The 20,713-nt window shown below is 41.4% G+C and overlaps 2 protein-coding genes across 18 annotated transcripts in view; one reads left to right on the top strand and one right to left on the bottom strand.

Moving 5' to 3' along the window:
- The window catches only part of THRB (thyroid hormone receptor beta), a gene marked incomplete at its 5' end in the record, with an annotated part of 331,491 nt that overhangs the window by 305,472 nt on the left and 5,306 nt on the right, over positions 1 to 20,713 (top strand). For all 17 annotated transcript variants that reach the window (XM_081073410.1, XM_081073416.1, XM_081073425.1 and 14 more), the window contains 4 exons: positions 1,722 to 1,869; positions 4,695 to 4,900; positions 11,743 to 11,889; positions 17,436 to 17,694. In XM_081073410.1, the coding sequence (XP_080929536.1) occupies positions 1,722 to 1,869; positions 4,695 to 4,900; positions 11,743 to 11,889; positions 17,436 to 17,694 (760 nt within the window). The remainder of the gene's footprint in view (positions 1 to 1,721; positions 1,870 to 4,694; positions 4,901 to 11,742; positions 11,890 to 17,435; positions 17,695 to 20,713) is intronic.
- Positions 304 to 20,713, bottom strand: part of NR1D2 (nuclear receptor subfamily 1 group D member 2) — a 134,993-nt gene continuing 114,583 nt past the window's right edge. Inside the window, exons 10-11 of the transcript XR_013994933.1 lie at positions 15,528 to 15,604; positions 304 to 1,768 (exon numbers count right to left, since the gene is read on the bottom strand). The gene's annotated coding sequence lies outside the window, so the exon portion shown is untranslated. The remainder of the gene's footprint in view (positions 1,769 to 15,527; positions 15,605 to 20,713) is intronic.

Here is a 20,713-nt window from a genome sequence, read left to right as displayed (position 1 = left end):
GGAAGCTTATTTTACACTCTGTGGCATGCCGTGACATTCGTGCTTTGGCAGGATTTGCGTACCTTGAATACCCAGGGAAACACTGTCAACCTGCCAAACAGCTGCCCCGTGTGTGATTTAGTGAATCTTATAACAGTGTATCAACATCATTCAAACTAGTGGACTCAAGTGTTTAAGAATGCAAAACCCAAATATAATATGACAGTTTTTCTGTGAGAACTTGAACAACAGAAATGATAACAAGGGTTTTGTACACATGCTCCCAAATCAAGACCATTAGTTTCAGTTATTGCTGTTATTTTTCCATTTTATTCCTCTGTGCCCAATATAAAATCCTACCTTTGACTTTTTCATTATAAGGAAGAGCTCTTATGTCTGAGTAAGGAATATGAAAGTGGTATATGTACATAATCAAAGCCAAGGAAACTTAAACGGGATAATTAAAATTTGGGCTTAATCTAGGTCAACTGGCATTTCAGTCCCCCCAGGTACAAAACAAAGTTAGAGGTCCCCTTTAAACTTTAGTACACAACATCCTTCAAATTTGTTTTGCCTTGCTATTCTACTAAAACGAAGGGGTTTATTTATTTTTCTTTTTGAGGAGTGGGAGGGGACTATTTTTAATTTGTTCATCTATAATATTTAAATAATACAGTAAAATTGGATTCAATCTATATCATACAAGCAGTTATTTGGGTTCCAGGCAAGTTCCAACATGTACCTACCATGTGATTTGGGGCAAGTGATTTAACCAGGCCGAAGCTTAGTTGTTTAATCCCTACAATGGAGACGTTAAGAGTACCTACTTCATAGGGTTGTAGAAGAGATAGAAAGATATGGAATGTGCCTAGAGCACTCTGCAATGTACCGCTCACAGTAAGTGCTCTTTACAATTATTAATACCTACCATACAGAAGTATAATTGCCAAGGCTTAAACATCATGTCCAGAAAGGTTCTAGTGTAACACACCCTTGAGAATGTTCTACAAGCCTATGGTATCCTCAGAAAACTTTACAGTGGCACTCTCCCATGTCCTAAGAAAGGGAGAAACATAGGAACTTTAGGGGTAATATCTCTGACTACTGGAGAAAAACAGTGCTATGAAAGGTAAAATCCCAATGCAATGAGCTGTGGGAAAAAATCTGGTAGAGAAAGAACCTAAAGTACTATTATTTCAAGGGCTACCTGAACGGGTCTAGGCAATCGCAAGAGTCACAAACAAGAATCAAATGAAATCTCTAAACTGTTACATCCATTTAATTACTAAATGATTAAATTATGGATTAATAAAGTATTGCAAGTATCTAGCTCTTTTATTCTCCAGTTTAAAGTATAACAAATCTCTTCGTAGAGTAATGTAGCCACACAATTATGGCACTCTATGAAATGAAATAATGTAATTTATTTATATTACTCAATGTTTAGAAAAAATATAAACAAACACTAGATTGTCCCCATTAGCCTCTTTTCCTTAAAAAAAAAAAAGTGCCAAAAAATCGTTGAGTCTGTAGTCCTGTGACATCTCCTTCAGCTCTGATTGAGAATTCTTTAGAGTCCCTTTGGGCTAGTTGTCCTATATTTGATTAAGTAGAGTTACAGGTCCATACACAGGTTCAGGTCCAAAACAATTCCATCACAGCTATGTGGACACAAAATTCTGGATTCATTTATTTCTAGAAAATATGAAACTGTTGTCTTGGATCTTTCTTTTTTTGTGTAGGGTTTCTTTAGAAGAACCATTCAGAAAAATCTCCATCCATCCTATTCCTGTAAATATGAAGGAAAATGTGTCATAGACAAAGTTACACGAAATCAGTGCCAGGAATGTCGCTTTAAAAAATGCATCTATGTTGGCATGGCAACAGATTGTAAGTAATCTCCTTTGCTTTATATTCAAGGGGTGTTGGTTGGGGAAAGATTTGGTTCAAGGAGATCAAGCAGACAGAAAAGCAATCAGGAACCCATGTGGACAAAGGGAAGGCACCTAGCATTCCTACAGCCGTAGCTCAGTGGTTTCTATCCTACCTCTCCCTTATCAACTCCTAACTCTCAAGGTATCCAGGTGATGAGTGAGATTAAATTAGCCTTATCACATTTGCAAGGCTGTTAGCAATACTCTGATTGCCACAGGGAGTCCAAATGAGAGGTCTAGTCCATCCATGTTGAGAAGGTGTAATTTTACACCCAACATTCACAGGGCCTGAGCCTCATGGACAAGTCCTAATGTTATTTCAGCAGCAGAGACAGGAATTTATTTTGTGGTTATTTTTGGAGACGGGGCACTGGCAGAAAACATCATGTTCAGAAATTTCTGAAGAATGTGAAGTTGAGTGCTATTGCATGAGTCATCCTGCAGTTGGTTGTTTGTTATATTTTCAGCCGTAAAAAACATTCCAAGCTGAAGTCGTCCTACCCAGTTTTCAAAGTGCCACAGCATATGGTGGTGAAATTAGCCACTGTTGGGGTCTCTTCTCCCCACACTGTGCAAGGGATTTACACCAGTCACGTCAGTTAATCTAATAATAAAGTAAGAATCGTGTCATTCTGAATGTGTGGCCTCCCTTTTACCAGGTATCAAGGTTAATGATTTCTACTGGCATAAACATTTTGCACATCAATGAAGGATTTCAACTTTGAGTTTAAAAAAAAAAGAATAAAGGAAAGAAAAAAAGAATGCATTGAGGTTTTTCCTCATGAAAAATGAAATAATCATGGCTTACATTTATGTGACAAACAGGGTTCTCTCAGCTAGAACAAAAATATCTGTGGAATGTCCTGGTTTGCCCATTTAACAGAATGGGAAGTCTTTAAAAAAGGAGGAGGGTTGTGTTAAGGCATTAGGCTGGAAATCCTGGGTTAATCCCACCTCTGACTAAGTGTGTTCTCTATCTTTATCTTTTAAAGGCTTTTTAGCCCTTGCCAACAATATGCCTGATAAGGATATGTAAAAATGACCGAGAACCAAATACTTAGATGTCCCACTATTATGAACTGTTATTATTCAGTATCCATTTCATTATTTTATGGAGAAGTTAAAGATATGAATATTTATGAGGTTAAAAACGTAGTGTTACTCTAGACTGGGTGGAAGTTAATTGTGAGTGCCCTTGACTTGCTTGTGAGGTATTATAAGAGCTCGGGCATTATGGAATTCAGATCTCCTTACTAGGTGTGTGACCATCCGATTTAACATCTGGTTTCCCTTCTGTGAAATTATCATCTACTTTGCAGGTTGTTTTCAGGATTTAATTAGATAATGTATGTCAGCTGCCACCATCCCTGGCAGAGTTTGGGAAATGGGCCTATGAGTATAGCTGCCTTTCTCTTCTCCCTTTAAAGAGTGAACTAAAATGACGGAACAAGGCTCATTCATATTTCCCACCTTTGTCGATGCTCACCTGACTTTGGTGATTCAGTCAAATAGAGATGAACTGGGGTTTCCTTACTCTCTGGACTAGCCGAGCGCCTTTAGTTCTCTGGCTCCTGCTATGTTTGCTTTTCTTCTTTCCTACCAGGTCAAACCTTCATCAAGAAATGGCCCTAGGACAATGATGTTATAGAACTGGAGTCAGGAGTCCTGGGTCTTGCCTGGGCTCTGCCATGAACTTGCTGTGTGACCTTAGGCAAGTCGTGATTTCTCTGGATCAGCTTTCTCCTCTGTGAAAGGAAGGAGTTGGACTAGATATCTAAGATCCCTTCCAGTTCTAAAATACTGTGACTCAGTAGTGTAAAACCTCAGTCTTTCCATTCCACTGATAATTACTAAGAGTCTGGTGAAATGGTTTTGTTTTGGAAATTACCACAGAAGTATAGGGTTCTTGTTACCTGCGCTTCTTATTTCCCTTTCGCATAAATGATAAAAACCATGGCTACATTTACTGAGCACTTGTGGTGCATTATCTCATTGAATACCCTGTGAAGTGGATATTATTGATCCCATTTTATGTAGGAAGAAATGTAAGCTCAGAGAGCCTAAGTAATTTGCCAGAGGTCACACAGCTAGAATGTGGTAGGGTCAGGATTCAAACCCAGGTCTTTCTAGATTACAAAGCCCGGGCTCCTTAACCACCAGTAAGGGGTTTACCAGGTAGAGAGTAATGCAAAATGAATACCTATAAAACCCAAGATAGGCCCAGCCACATTCCTATATTCCTTAAGGGAACTAATGAAGAGCTAGAGTCCTTTTTCCTCTGAGGAAAGGATCATCAGTCTCCTATTTGTTGCTTCAGAACTTTTCTTGACCCTCCCTAACTGATTTATCTTAGTAAGAAAGTTCTCCATACTACCGTAGGAGCTATTCTGGAGCAGTAAGGAAGTTACAGAAATCCCTAAGAGTGAATTCACATCTTTGGCTAAATACGACTCTTCTGTGAACCCGTGGGTTCCTTCTTATTTCTGGCCACCTTCTATGGAATCGGGATGCCCAGTTTCCACCCACCCCCAGGCCTTTGTTTTGAAAAGCTGGCTGGACATTGGGAGTTTGGTACTCGGGCTCATGTTGGACCATGGCTAGTCAGGGGTGCTTGCCACTAAGGGTAGAAAGTCCCTTGTGTGACCCCACCCTGTAGGCTCCACCGAGCCATCTATGCACCAGTGCCCCCCCCCCCCCCCCCCGCCGAGGCCCCGGGACGTGCAGTCTGCCATGTGTCTAGGGAGTATCTGTGTGCTTTGTCTCACTCTCTCCTTCTCCCAGTGGTACTGGATGACAGCAAGCGGCTAGCAAAGCGGAAGCTGATTGAGGAGAACCGGGAAAAGAGACGGCGGGAAGAGCTGCAGAAATCCATTGGGCACAAGCCAGAGCCCACCGATGAGGAGTGGGAGCTCATCAAAACCGTCACCGAAGCCCACGTGGCCACCAATGCCCAAGGCAGCCACTGGAAGCAGAAACGGAAATTCCTGGTGAGACTCTCCAGCATAGCTGAATATTGCTGCATGCCGGTGCTTTCTACCTCAGTTCATTTAGTCCTCACACCCTTGGATGCGGGGGTTACCATAGGGAAACTGCAGCTCTGAGGAGTGAAATGACTTGCAGAGCCAGGATCTGAATCCAAGTCTGTCTGAGAACAAAGGTCACTCCTACCATCTACTATTTACAGGTCACTGCATTCCATTGCAGTTTCTAAGGCCACATGATCTGTTTGCTTCTGCTATTAGTAAGGCCAGCCCTGCATCTATTAGTAAAATTCTTTGCCTGCCAGCCAGCTTTCCCTTTTTATACCCATTTCTTCCCTCAGGTATATACATACTTAGTCTGCTAAATTAGCTCCAAAATATTCCCTTTAGAATAACCCCTAGAATGAAGTGTCCCATATCTCAAATGCATTTTTATGTCCATAGAATACAAAACGTTTAGCTTAAAATAAATGACCTCAAGTCTAGGAAGACAATGGGAACACGTAGTAGGGATGGGGGCAGGAGCTGTGTCAAGAAAACAGGACTTTCAGGACCCTTGGAATATCAATGTTTGATGTTTTTATTAAAAATAACCATTGTGAAAGTCCTTCCCATGTATTTGGGAAGGTCCTTTGGACCTTACAATGCTTTGAGGTCTCTGGGATTACTCTCCCCATTTGACAAATATGCAAACCAAGCCCAAGGCCTTAAGTGGCTCACCATGATCAAACTACTAGAAAGTGGCTGAGCCAGGCCCAAAAGCCAACTTAGGTCTTGGGGTTCCAAGTTCAGGCCCTCCACCCAGCTCACTAGATGGACTACCCATCCCACCACCAGCTGGATTAGACCATCACAGATACTGACCCTGCTCTTGGTTTATGACAAGAACCTTTTATGAGCATCTCACAGAGCCCTGGCATCAGATCTGTGGGTTTATTTGTGTCTCCCAGGTACATAGAGTACCTTCCCATCGGAACAAGATTTAGTGGTATGATTGTCCTTGTACCTCACCATCACCATTATAATGGAATAGGTTTTTTTCATGAAAACAGTACAACCTTAAAGGAAATTTTTAGAAGGAAAAAGTTTACCTGTAATCCACCTGCCTTCAAACACTTCCATTGTTGTGATGAGTGGGTTCTAACACAGTCTGGATGGCGTGCACCAACAGCAATGTTAGCAAACATGCAGCATGGCCCTTACCAAATGCCAGGTACTATTTGAAGTGCTTTTCATACATTAACTTCCTATCCCAACCCTGTAGGTAGATGGGGTTAGTATCTCCATTTCACAGAGGAAGGAACTGAGGCAGAAAAGTTAAGGAAACTTACCTAAGCTCCTGCAGCTAGTAAGCGGTGGTGATGGATGCAGCCCAGTTCCAGGACCCATACTCTAAACCACTACACAATTTGGTACAATTTGGCCTCCTGTGCAAACCCAGAGGGCCTTCGAAAGACAGGTCTTTGGAGGGGCTGCCTCTTAGTGCCTTGATCTGCACCCTCAGGCTCACCCTGGTATTTCAGCCAGAAAACATTAATTCTAGATGGATGGATGGATGGATGGATGGATGGATGGATGGATGGATGGATGGATGGATGGATGGATGGATAGATAGATAGATAGATAGATAGATAGATAGATAGATAGATAGATAGATAGATAGATAGATAGATTCTAACACAGTATATTTTGGGCATAGCAAGACAGAGTCCTGCCTAACCCCAAGCCTAAATCGTTCCTTTCCCTGAATGTGTCAGCCTTAAATGGACATTGAGGAAACACTTCCAGGCCTGGCACTGCCATTCAGAGTAGTGACCAAGCTGAATCCCAAGTAAGGTGGAAGGTTTGGGGCACATCCTGTACTTCTCCTAGGAAATCCTACATCTCTATTTTTCTTTACCTCCCAGAAGAGAATGGGTACTAGTATAACTAAACCAATTCAGTGGTCACTACAGTGCTTCTTTCCAGACTTACAGATTTGTTCTTTTATTTAGGAAACATTTATTATTGAGCAGCTACTACATGCCAGGTCGTGGAAAAGCTCAGCCATATTCTAGTGGGAAAAGACAGACAGTAAGGATTAAACAAACAAGACAGATGCAGGCAGCGGTAAATGCAATGAGGGAAATTGTGAATTGGAACTGGGGAGAGACTTCACTTTAAATAGGGTGGTCTCTTCAGAGCATATAGCACCATTGCTAGTAATTAAAAGCAGCAACTTATAACTCCAAGACTCCTAACAGTTTTCATCAGTCTGATCATCTATAGAAAGAACCCAAGAAGGTGTGGCACAGAATGATTTGCTGTTAGTTTTTTTTTTTTTTTTTTTTGTCAGGACCATGAGACTATCAAGGCACAATAGAGTTTTCTTCAGGACGGTAACATTTACAGAGCAGCTGTTTTACCCACCAATCTCCCATTCCCCCTGTGAAGCTGACATGAAATGCATATTTTGTAGAGCCTTGATCTGTTCAAGAAATAGCCCCTCTTGATCCTAATACAAATGACCACTTCTTCAGGCAGTTTTTTTCTTAGAGGGGTGCTGGGGGAGATCAGAATGCGTCCACTGTCCCATTTGTCATTACAGTGAACTTCATTTCTGTCAGCCATTCCCCTTCTGTGCCTGGGATCACCTCACATCTCCTCAGCGGAAGGACCATGTTCCATTCAGCTTTTTCACCAGTGTCTATCACATGTGTGGTTGAAATTTGTGGTAGCTTTTCTCCAAGATGGCTGCTATTAGATTCTTTCCTCCCTGTATACACAGCCCATTGTGTGCCATGGAGAGGAAAAGTCTCTTCCTCTCTCCCCTTGAAATAGGCTGGTCTATGATTCCTTTAAACAATGGATTTGGGAAGAGTGACTTCTAAGCCTGAGTCATAAGAAGGCTTGCAGTTTCTACTTGGTTATCTTGAAGGGGGAAGCCTCCTGGTCCTGATAACAGCCAACTGCCATGTAAAAAAAAAAAAAGGTCCAACTCAACTACCCTAAGACCACCATGCTGTGAGGAAGGGCAAGCTATCTATGTGGAGAGACCACATGGAGAGATTCTCAACCAGCCCAGGCACCAGAAATGTGAGTGAAGAAGCCTTCAGGTGACACCAGCCTTTGCTGCCATTTGATGACAGATGTAGGAGGGACCCCAAGTGAGAACCACCCAGCTGAGCCCATCCAGCCCCAGAACTCTGAAAGTAAAAATGTATTGTTTTTAAGCCATTAAATTTGGGGGTAGTTTGTTACACAGCAATAGATAACCAGAACAGAACTTAATAAATATTTATTAAATAGAACATACAGTTCCACCAGCCCATCCTCAGAGACAGTACAGTTAAGCCCTGTGTTTCAGCCAGGTTACATATTTACAAATATTCCTTGCAAAAGGATGACCTCAATTGAGTATTTATGTTCATGATGAAAATTGCACTCTCCTGAGTGGTGAATTTTCCTGCAAGGACTTAGGAATCCTTCATTGAAGACAGCTTTGCTAAATGGTATCTGTGTCCTGAAGAGGCTTCTACACATTAGGATGTGTGTCTCTTGAGTATCTGATAACCCTTTGTTTGTTTGCTTACAGCACTGCTATGCAGATTATTTTATTTATTTTTATGTGATGGTGGCCCATCTTGCTCTGAAACAAAATTTGAGGAGGCCTATTATGTTAATAATAATATAGTACTATATCATAAGGGATTAAAATGATAGCTTATCATAAAATCTAGAAGTGTTCATTTATCTGGAATGGGTAAGTAACTTATTCCTCAAAAGGAGTTTCTTCATCATTTTTTACTCTAAGACCAGGACTCAAGTCAGAAATAGAGACTAGCAGTTTGACTTGGCAGAGCAACTGTCTGATTTTACACATTCTCTCCATTGGGATAGCCTCAGAAAAGAAGCATGGGATGATACAGGATGAGTGATTTGGCCATGTGTGCACTGTGTAGACAGGTCGTAAGACACGTTCAATCAAGTCAGGAAGGCTTCTATCACCCAAAATTGTTATAACTACATCAGAAGAAGGCTGGGTAGTTGAGTAGTTATGCACATGGAGATTGGAATCAGATAGCCTGAGTTCAATGTTTGCCTCTGATGCGTTTTATTTATGTGACTTTCGGCATGTTACTTCGTCTCTCTAAGGCTCAGGAGCCTTTATGCCTTTACCAAATGATGTAACAGTAATAGATATAAGCACGTGTCATATCATTAGCAACCTCGTAAGGGTTTACTATATCCATCCATCATTTCTACCACCACCCTCACCATCCTGTGCCTGATTGTCCCAGGAAAAAGGGAGAGCCCGTAGTAGTGTCCTGAGGCTCGGGGACATTTAATTACTAGTTGTGTCTCCTTTTTTCACATCTTTAGGGGTGTCACAGGTGGTGATTCAAATACACCACAAACCCACAGATTGAATGGAAATTAACATCAGTATTAACCCACTGACATTTCAAAGGACACTGAATACCATGTAAATACAATTAGATTAGATCTATCAGTGTTCAGTAGGAAGATGTTTGGGTTCAAACAGGCCAAAAGTAAGTGTGTGTGTGTGTGTGTGTGTGTGTGACTCCCTACCTTTTTTAATGTGTGTCCATGTTCCTTTTATCAGTTTATCATCATAACAGAGTTGTAAAGTAGACAAAGCAGGTGAGATGAGCCTCATTTTCAGGGTGAGAGTAATTATAAAGACCACCAGGGAGGTCTGAAGGATTCAAGAAGCAGCAATGCCCAAAGGAGGAACTGATGTACCTTTTCCCTTAGTTCAGTCTATGCGAAAAAGAAAGAGAAGGAAGCTGTACACGTGATTATTCCATCAATTCCATCTGCATCCAGAAAGCCAACAGAACAGAAGCCTTCCATGAGCTGGCTATGCCAACAGTTACCCCAAAAGATCGCCACTAGTTATGAAAACATGACAGAAACCAGATTTCTTTCTGGTCTACTCACTGCCCCAAAAACAAACAATTAAAAAGTAAAATAAAATAAACAGAAGAACCTGCTGGATAATCAAAAAAAGGTCAATGCTGCCAGAGTTTGTTATGTAATATATTTAACAATCTTCCCCTGTGATCATGACTCCTACCACCCTGGGAGGGCATGGGCTGCTCCTGTTGACCCTCATGTCCTGGCAACAAAAAAAGCATCATTCTTTGCTTTGCTTCCTGCTAAAAATGAGCTGTGAGCAGTAATAGGGAAGATGTGGGAAGAAATATGGTAACTGGTTCCCGCTGAGCTGGATGTGGTTACTGCTAACCCAGCAGATCTCTAAGTGTGGTCCCAGGCCAGCAGCATCAGCGTGTCCTGGGAACCGGTTAGAAATGCAGACACCCAGGCACCACCCCTGACTTACTGATAAAACTCTGGGGGTGGGCCCAGCAAGCCGGTGATTCTGACGCACAGTAAAGTTGAGCTGTTCCACCACCCTCAAACAGCAAGGCCATGGATTAGTGAATGGCAGAGAAGTGCTATTAAATACCAGTAAAACTCCTACTCTGCCTAAAGGTTTGCTAAGTTTGCCCAGCTCAATTCCTGTAGGCAGCCTAGAGATGGTCTCCCTCAGCCAGCGGAGACTTCCTCCTACTGGAGTCTGGAGGGCAGACAGGACATCAAGCCCCTGCTGCTGAGTCAGAAGCAAGAATGAATCCACAGAGTACTGTTTGCTGGGGCTGCCCCACCACACTCTCCCTCACTGCCCGCATTGTGCCCACCTCACACACAAAGATAGGCATCAGAATGTGCAATGCTCCAGGGGCAGCCGGATGGCTCAGTTGGTTAGAGTGCGAGCTCTAACAGGGTTGCCAGTTTGATTCCCACATGGGCCAGGGAGCTGCGCCCTCCACAACTACCATGTTTCCCTGAAAATACGACCTACCCTGAAAATAAGCCCCAATTAAGATCGTCAATCAGACGGACACATTTAATACATTATGACAATGTTCCAGAAGAAGATGACATGACTGTATTTGAATAAATGTAGATTATTGTACATGAAAAAATAAGACATCTCCTGAAAATATGCCCTAATGAGTCTTTTGGAGCAAAAATTAATATAAGACCCGATCTTATTTTTGGCAAAATACAGTAGATTGAAGACAACGAGCTGCAGCTAAGCTTCTAGAAGGGTGGCCAGATGACTCAGTTAGAGTGTGAGCTCTCAACTCTCAAATAAGGTTGTCGGTTCAATTCCCACATGGGATGGTGGGCTGCGCCCCCTGCAACTAAGATTCAAAACAGCATCTGGACTTGGAGCTGAACTGCGCCCTCCACAACTAGATTGAAGGACAACGACTTGGAGCTGATGGGCCCTGGAGAAACATATTATTCCCCAATAAAAAAATAAAGATACTTTGCCTTTCAAGAAAAAAAAAATGGTTATTTAAAAAAAAAGAATGTGCAATGCTCTGAAAGTGCCCTAGATTTTATGTCACCTGGTGTAAGTGTATGCCCTTTGTGCATTCAGAAGCAAACTCCAAATTCCTCTTGTTTCTCTCTCTCTCTCTCTCTCTCTCTCTCTCTCTCTCTCTCCTTCTTTTCTTTCTTTCTTTCCTTCCTTTCTTCCTTCCTTCCATCACTCCCTCTCTCCCTCTAGTCCTCCCTCCCTCCCTCCCTTCCTTCCATCCTTCCATCACAATCCTGTGACTATTATCACTGGGAGCCTATTACAGTAATAGCCAAGACACACATCTTTGCTCAGAGAACAATGTGAAAACTGTACAGTTTGTTAATAAACTATGTGAAAAACTGGAAACTACGGGTTGGCAGTTCAGAAGAGACTTTGCCACGTGAGAACTAGAATAAGTAAAGATCCCTTAAACGGTTTCATTTAAATCTTTTTTGTTTCTTTTCCTTAGCCAGAAGATATTGGACAAGCACCAATAGTAAATGCCCCAGAAGGTGGAAAGGTTGACTTGGAAGCCTTCAGCCATTTTACAAAAATCATCACACCAGCAATTACCAGAGTGGTGGATTTTGCCAAAAAGTTACCTATGTTTTGTGAGGTGAGGAAATTATTTTTCTTTCTGCATTATTTGTCATTATAGTTCTATCAATTTCCAGGAATACTGAGTATTATATATAATTTAATATTAACAAGTAGCAACTTAGTCCTATGAAAGTAATGTCAGTACAAAATGAAAATGCACGTTGTTTCATTTTCATTTCCCCACCTCCTCTATTCAGTTATCATTCATTAGCTTGTCCAAATGAGGTTGATAAAGGTCCTATCCATCCATCTGACTCCAGGCACAGGGAAATATGACAGCAGTCCTTACATTAATCAGCACCTGCGATGTTCTGGTTACCATGCTCAAGTTTGCCCAGATTAAAGCACATACTTATAACAGATTTGTAGAGTAGCTTTAATGAACCCCATTTTACAGATGTAGGATATTAAGGTCAGTGTGATTAACTTATCCAAACATGGGGCCTGGGTTTGAGTCTAAGTCTATATTCTTTCAACTACATATCTCAGCAAGATGGTTGTTTCTTAATCTTCAAGAATAAGTTAAATGACCTTCACAGAGCAAGGATCTTAATATCTCCTTAAATCTTCCCTCTTTTCTTGTCAGTTCACCTTGTTGTCCCATCTTCAGGCTGCCTGGAAGTGCTCACCCACCAGAGGTCATAGCCGTTCCCTTTGGGACACTTCATCCCTAATTTTAACAGTCCTGCCATGGGGTAGCTGAGAGCATGGACTCTGCAGTCTGTTGTGTGGTCAAGAATCCTAGATAAGTTATTAAATGTCTTCAAACGTTGGTTATCTCATCTTTAAAATGGGAATCATAAGAGAGTCTACCTTGTAGAGCTGTTGGGAGGTTTAACTGTCATAATAAGTACTTGGATTGGTCTTGGATCATAAGTATTGCGTAAATTTTAGCTGTTAATACTGCTGTTTTATCCATTACATTACCATCTGGCCTCTACCTTCCTTTTTTTATTTAAGTGGGATCGATTATGTTTTCTAGAGACTTTTTCCCTTTGAAAAACCTCATCAGATGCCACTCTATTGCTCTTCACATCTCCAAGGGGACCTAGAAAGATACCAGATAGAGAGAACCACATACTGCTATAAGTCTTTTACCAAACCACCCAAGTGATAAGTGAATCTAGTCTCACCCAGAAAGAAGCTGAGTTTTCTCACTGGAATGATCCTGTCCTACCTTGGCTTCCAGCCCATTTGTGTCTTTGAGTTTGCAATAATGGGAGCCCAGCTGGAGTCTGAGAGACCTCAGACATTGATGGAGAGGATACTTCTCGTTGCCTATGTCTCTGAGCCTCCACAAAAGCCATACCCTAAAGGACAGAACAGTGGGCTTCAGTGCACAGGTATCTGACCCTCAGACCCAGCTGGGAGAGAGTGTGCCTCCCTTTTACCCCCAGCTTCACTGTGATAGAGGCCAGGGTACCTGATGTGCCAGCTAGCAGCCTGCAATGGGAACCACTCATATTCCACACCCAGAGGAGCTCGGGAGTCCTAGAGAAGGAATCTGACTTGTGTCTGTATTTGGTGTGCAGCTTTCCACACCATCCTTTCTTTTATTGACATTTATTAAAGTTTTAGAGGATATTACAAAAATCATACATATTCATTGGTGATTTATGCAGCATAATAAAGGTAATGATTCATGGTAATATCACCAAGAGATAGACTGCTGCCACTGGGAGCCTATTTGAGTCTTTTTTTCAAATAAATTTGTGTATATATACAAACTCATATAGAAAAACACATACATGTATATGAAATATGAAATATATTAATGTAGTTTATGCTATACTTTTTATGAATATACTTATGAAACCACTTTCTTAAACTTTTTATTAAAAAGTAAGGAGCATATATCATAAGGGTGCAACTCAGTGAATGTTCACAGACTTAACACACCCATACAATCAGCTCCAAGATAAACAGAATGTTACCAGCCCCCTGTTGTGCCTAACTTTTTACACCCGACTGTAAAATATATTATTTAAGTATTCTTTCACAAAATAATTTTTAATGACCACATAGCACTCCAAAGAATAGACGTACCATAATTGAGGTTATGTTCTTTTACTGGATCTTCAGTTCATTTCCAATTTTTCACTACTATACGAGTAAATATTCTGCCATGAGCATTCGGGTGCCAAGGCCCTGCTCACAGTACTGTTTCCTCGGGGCAAACCTAACAGTGGAATTTAAGGACCAAGATACATACACCTTTTAAGGCTTTCAATATATGTTTGTGCTTGTTTGCCCTCCCTCTGGGCGTCGTCTTTCTCTGTTTTCATTGGGTTGAGTTTGTTTTCCCGGACCTTTCTTGGTCCTCTCTCTCTGGGCTGTGTCTCTCGTCGCCTAGTCCTTGGTGTCTGAAGAGAAACTTGCTTCCCTTACAACTTGAGCTAGGCTGCCCTTCAAATACCCACCAAAAATATTTTTTTAGAAAATGCAAAGCTCTTGTAAACCAACCACTGCAGAGGTATTTCAGTTAAAGAAAGAAAGAAAGGAAGCCATCTCCACCACCAGTAACAAACACACGGTGCACTTATGTCTGTGACAAAGGTGAGGGATCAACATGGTTATGTTTCAAGTTTCCCTCAGAAGCTTAAGCCTGCTTCAAAGTTCTGATTCCATCTCGCTTTCAATCCTGATATTTTGTAGTCTCCAAATTACCAAAAAGAAGAATGTTCACTTGTACAGCAGAGACAAGGATGTTTCTGGAGTTTGTGGCCTCCTCGGGAAATCTAGACTTTCACACCATCTTTGGAATCCCAAAGAGGGAAAATGACTGTGTAAGCCCCTTAGGTACCTATGGAGTGGGATGGAGATCCCAGGTGGTCTCGAGGGACAGAGGTTTCTTCCCAGAGGCAGTTTGATGTATCTGCTGCTGAAATTGTGCTCATGGTAATTTTCTGCTAAGATCCATGTTACCCCGCCAAGCAAGGACCCCTGGGCTTTTAAAGATCTAAAATCATGGCTGGCAGAGCTACCAAAAACATACGTCAGAACCACTTTGAGAGTAGAGGGCACTGTCATCTTTTCCAATCAACCTGAGTGATAATGCTCCTAAGGAGACAGGAAGAGTCTATGGGAGGATCCCTGCCTCTCTGCTTGTCATGGCTTTGGTAGAACATTCTCTCAATGAAATTATTTTGGCAAGTGACTAACAGATTATTTACCCATAGGCTGAAACAAATCTCACCGGCATCCCACAAACCCCTCTTAAAGGAAAAGTAATCTGGCCTAGTTTTTAAACCTTTGGTGATCCTTGACAAATACTTATTAAAGCTTTATTTAAGTTTGAACTAATCAACAGTAAGTTAAAAATGAAAACTTCTATTTCATCTAGAATCAGACCGGGCAACAAATATGGGGCCTGCTCAAGTTTGTATAGTTCATGACAGATTTTTGTTTTAATGAATGGTTTGCTCTGGTTAGTAATTTCTCTTTGCTGTTCGATGCCAGTGGTTCTCAAGAGTGGTGTCCCTGAACCAGCAGCATGAGTATCACCTGGGAACTTGGAGAAAAGCAAAAACACAAAGGCTCGGGCCAGTAATGGGTGGTTAACAAGTCCTCAGGTCATCCCGATGGGGCTAAAGTCACCATTGCCCTAGGCATCAAAGCCAGCCTCCCCTCACTGCAGCCAGTTCTCCATCTTACCTGTGGAGGATGTGTCCATGCTCAGGTTTCCTCTTTCCAGGACTCCAAGGATGTCATTGAGGAGTACACATTAGTACCTAATAAAAGCAAATCAATGTCATTTTTTTTAATGCGTAGAAGACGAGAATTCACATGTACGGATTCCAGAACCAAACACAAGATGACTGTTACTCTGTAGGAAAGGCTAAGCAATTTGAAGTTAAATGGTAAAGTGGCTAGGTAGAGTGAGTGAAAAATAGGAAATACCCAGTGTTTTAAATGTAATAAAGTAGTATTACTTTCAGTTTTATACAATAACCTAAAATGAACTGGTCGAGTGTTGCCAAGAGTGTTTCCCAAAAAGAATTTGTACATGTTTAATGAAGAGATAGAAATTATGTGTAATTTACATATTCATTGTTTATGGAAACTTAGCCCCATTCAAAGTACTTCAAAGAGTCTGTTTGTGGGGACAGAGTCCCAGAGAGCAGTTTCCAGGCTCTCGGCCTCACATGGAAATGAGCTGGCTTGGGTAGTAGATGGCCATCAGCAGGGACTAGTTGGCCGTCAGCTGTAACCAGTTAGCCATTAGCCACTAATATAACTGCCGTGGCTACACTAGGGAGGTTGGTTGGTTGGCAGAGAAGCAGACGGTGGATTGTGGCTAGCAAGTGGGGTTAGTTGGCAGAGAAGTGGACGGCGGATTGTAGATCGTGTGGCTCCTGCTTCCTGTGTCTCCAACCCAGCCACCAGCGAGAATATAGTGGTGTGACTCCCCTATGTATGGCTCTGTGGGTGTTCCTTTTTGGCCTCACCATGTTCTGCGTTCTTGTATGGGGAGCAGGACAAGAGTCCTAGAATGACAGTGTTCTCCTCCTGCCTTTGGACTCTGACAGATCTAGCTTCAAATCCTAGCCTCACTCAGAAAATATTCATGTGCCCCACCACCAGCCTTTTACTCAACCTGTCAGTGCCTGGGTTTCCACATCGGTAAATGAAATTAGAATTAAAACATTAACCTCACTGCATTGCTGTGCAGATTAAATAAGGTGATGCACATAAATCTTGGCACAGTGCCCAATTCATCAGAAACACCCAGTAACTAATAGCTTTTTGAATTGTTTTGCTAATGGCATTTAATTAAACATTCTCCCCATTCATACAACTCTGATTTTTTTTATTTTGCTTAGCAAAGTTTTTTTTAATGTGTTATTAATGTTATCACATTATCACAAATCCTAATTAATAGGGCAACCAAATGAGCTTAACATGAGATTGGCAGAAAGATCCAGTGTATGTAGTTATTCTGTTGCGTAAGGTACTAAGAAGAACAAAACTCTAGGAGCCAGAAGTCTAAATACTGGTCTCACCTCTGCCCCTAACTCACTGGGTGACCTTGAGCAAAGCTTTTATGTCTCTGGGCCTCTTAGGTAATATGCATTTGTAAGCAACTCTCTAGTTCTATGCCTTTTAAGAGACTGAAGGAGCACACTTGCTTCAAAAAGCAAAGAGAAGCACAGCTGCCAGCTAAACAGTAGAGCTGGAGCTATTAGACAAAAGTGTTGGCAGATTTAACCTAAACCCTGCTCTCAAGCAGTTATCAGTTGGGCTATAATACAAAACCCCAGAATAAGGGGCTATTGCAGTTTCACATGTGACTATAGTACCAGCTGGAGATCTTTATCTGTTACAAAAGAAATGCAAACTACTGAAATTAAATCAGGTGAAGATTAGGACCAACTTGAAGTATGAAAAATGGTTGTTCAAAGTCTGCCACCAAGTAGGAAAGGAAAAGCCACAGAGTGTAGGCTCAGAGTGCAGGATGAATGTCCTTCACAGGATGTTGTTCCTGCTGCCCTTAAGTTACTGTCTGTTCCTGAATGACATTTGTCTGCTTGTTCTTTGCTGATATGGGCTGGTTCTTTTCAGCTGCCATGTGAAGACCAGATCATCCTCCTCAAAGGCTGCTGCATGGAGATCATGTCCCTTCGCGCTGCTGTGCGCTATGACCCAGAAAGTGAGACTTTAACCCTGAATGGGGAAATGGCAGTGACGCGGGGCCAGCTGAAAAACGGGGGTCTTGGGGTGGTGTCGGATGCCATCTTTGACCTGGGCATGTCACTGTCTTCTTTCAACCTGGATGACACTGAAGTCGCTCTCCTTCAGGCTGTCCTGCTGATGTCTTCAGGTGAGTATGTCCAGACTCATTACTGGACATCAAAAGAGCTTTTGCTTGTCTGGTGGTAATTCAAATCACTTGAGTTTTTAATCCCTCTTTAGTTTTAGAATCAGAGCTCACTCTCCACAGAACAATTGTAGGTTTGCCAATGTACTGGGAACTAAAAGAGGGTGTCAGGTATCTGATCTCCCAGCATAGTGGGAATGAACCAAAGGAGTCATTTACAAGACTCTATTAAATGGTCCACCTTCAGTGGACACTACTCAGCCTGCCTCACAGTAGTTCCCCAACCCTGCCGCATTCTGGTTTTGTGTACACAGTATGGGAATAGTGACCATGCCATTCTGTGTTAAGTTCTGGGTGAAGAAACCATGAGCTACAGCTAGAGTTTGTCCATAGCTTAGCTACAACTTAATTTTCAGTTAGTTGTTGCTGTATATAGCACACCACCCAAAATTTAGTGGCTTAAAACATCCAAGACGGCTGGGGTTAGGGCTGAGACATCAAACACAGCTCCAGGCCTATCTTCATGCAGTCTCTCCTCTGGCACGATAGTTAGAATTCTTACATGACTGGTGGATTCCAAAAAGGAGAGTTCCAAGGACACCAAAGCAGAAGTTACAGATGTCTTAAGGCCCAGTCCTAAGTCATATAGCATCACTTCTGCTACAGTCTTTCCAAACAAGTCCCAGCACCAATCCAGATTTAAGAGTCCACCTTATGATGGGAGGAATGGCAAAGAATTTGCAGCCATCTTTAATTTGCAGCCATAGCTCATTATCAAGACTTTTCATTCCCATTGATGAAGAGTGGGTTAATAATGCTGACCTTTTTTTCTTCAGAAATCATGTCATAATAAATAAGAAATGCAAAATACTCTTTAAGGAAAAGTAGTCTTTAAATACAAGGTGATTTCAAAGTCATCATCAGCATTTTCAGAATACCCTAAATTTAGCTGTGCCTCAGCAATTGTCATTCTGCACTACAGCTCTCTCCTTAACTTGTCCATCTCTCCTTCTGAACTATTTACTTTTTGAGGACAGAGAGATGTCTAATTGTGCACCCAGCACCCAAGCCAGTGTTCAGTAGAATTTGAGAAGTTAACCCCCATGTTCCCCACCTTCTGAGGTTCACGCCCTTATACCAACCCCTCCTGTTGAGCATATGCAGAACCTGTGACTTGCTTCTTCAATAGAATATGGCAAATTTGATGCCACTCCCATGTGATTACATTACATTACATTAGATAAGCTTCCCTCTTGCTAGCAGACTTGCTCTAGAGACTCTCCTTGCGGGCCTGATGAAGCATGCGGCCATGTTGGGAAAGCTTACATGATGGGGAGCTGCAGGTGGCCTCTAGGAGCTGAGGGCAGTCTCCAGTCAATCAACAGCCAGCAAGGAACTGGGGCCCTCAGTCCTTCAGTAGCAATAAAACTTGTAGCTTTTCTAGGAACTCCCTATGTGACCTTGAGCGAACTGCCTAGCTTCTCTGGGCTTCAGTGTCCTTTAAAATAAAGAAATTGAACTACATAAGTGTAAATTATATTTCTGGAGGTGGGATTCAATGTAACTTTTTAGCTGAGATTTTAGTGGTACAAAGAAAGTTTTAAATAACATGCATTCACATAGTGAGGAAGCTTTTTCTTTTACAATTTTTATTCTAGTCATAGCTCCTTCTAAACAAGGCACAAGGAGAGATTCAGTTTGATGCTAGCCTGTCTTTAACACCACCCTAATACTTGCTAACCTTCCTTTTGGGGACAGTTTCAGCAAGAACCTTTAGCTAAAATATAATAAAGTTTTTTTTACCATACATCCATTTTTATGATTATCATCCATTTCTGGCAAATGGATTTTTGTTTAGTGAATAATATGAAATTTCCTCTGTAGTGAGTCAAATGGATTTTTATTTAGTGAGCAATATGAAATTTCCTCTGTTTAGAATCAATTTAACAGATTAAGTAAATAATCTCAGTAAGGTAAATAAAGGGAGTATGTGGGGATGGCAAAATTTGTGAACGTGACTCCAGACTCTGTCAAACACATAACTGAATGATTCCTCCCAATTCTGCCTACTTGACAGCCATGTGACATAATAACTTTTTAAAATCTTCTCCACCTGAATGATCTGGGCACTTTTCATTACCACTGCTAGGACCAGAAAAATATTACCAAACACTTTACATTTGGCAAATCACTGCTACATATCAGTGCTCCGAGGCTCCAATTTCTCTTGGGCGTTGTCTTCTCAGCCTCATTGTTGTGGTTGGCATTTCAGTTACACAATACCTTAGGTCTCTTCTTTAAAGACTTTTCTGGGAGCTACTACTGCTAAGTTCCTTGGTCCTACAGTAATATGCAGAGAGCTAAAATGGAAAAGATCTGAAAGACATATCTGAGAAATTTTGTCTAGGGAGTTAAAAATGTCTTTGACCTTTAAAAATGTTTTATTTTTCATAAACATGTTTAGTACAACTTGAGTGTCACTAAAATGTCCTCTCATTTTTCTCTATATCATTTATATGACCACCTTATCTTTATCTCTCATCAAAGAACAGAGTTTTGCTGCCACAAAACCCAGATTATTTTTTCCCTTTAAAGGAGTACTTCCAGAGCGATATTATGTTGATTTTCTATTTGGATCAAAAATTAAAGGCTCCTATGGAGAATTTTTCTGGTGCCCTCAAAGGAAGAGAGAAGATGGGGAGAGGGAGAAAGAGGAAATGAGTAGATCCACAGAGTAGCATCACCAAATATGAAGGAAAACACAAAATAAAAATAAACAAATTGCAATTTGAGCTGTATAGGGGATTCCAAAAGCCAATATATTTTTCGACTCAGAAGGGTGGATTGAGAAATTAGCCCTGACGTTTCCTTTCAGATTAAGCAGAACGTTATTTAGATTTTTAATAATACATATACTTCAAACACTAACAGTTGGAGTGTGAATTTAATTGATCAGAGCTACAAAGAGCAAGCTGAGGAGACCTGGGTTTCTTGGAGCTACATGAGGAATTCATCCAGGTTT

This window comes from Rhinolophus hipposideros (genome assembly GCF_964194185.1).
Source record: "Rhinolophus hipposideros genome assembly, chromosome: 14".
Classification (NCBI taxonomy): Eukaryota; Metazoa; Chordata; class Mammalia; order Chiroptera; family Rhinolophidae; genus Rhinolophus; species Rhinolophus hipposideros.
This window is presented reverse-complemented; position numbering and strand designations above follow the sequence as displayed.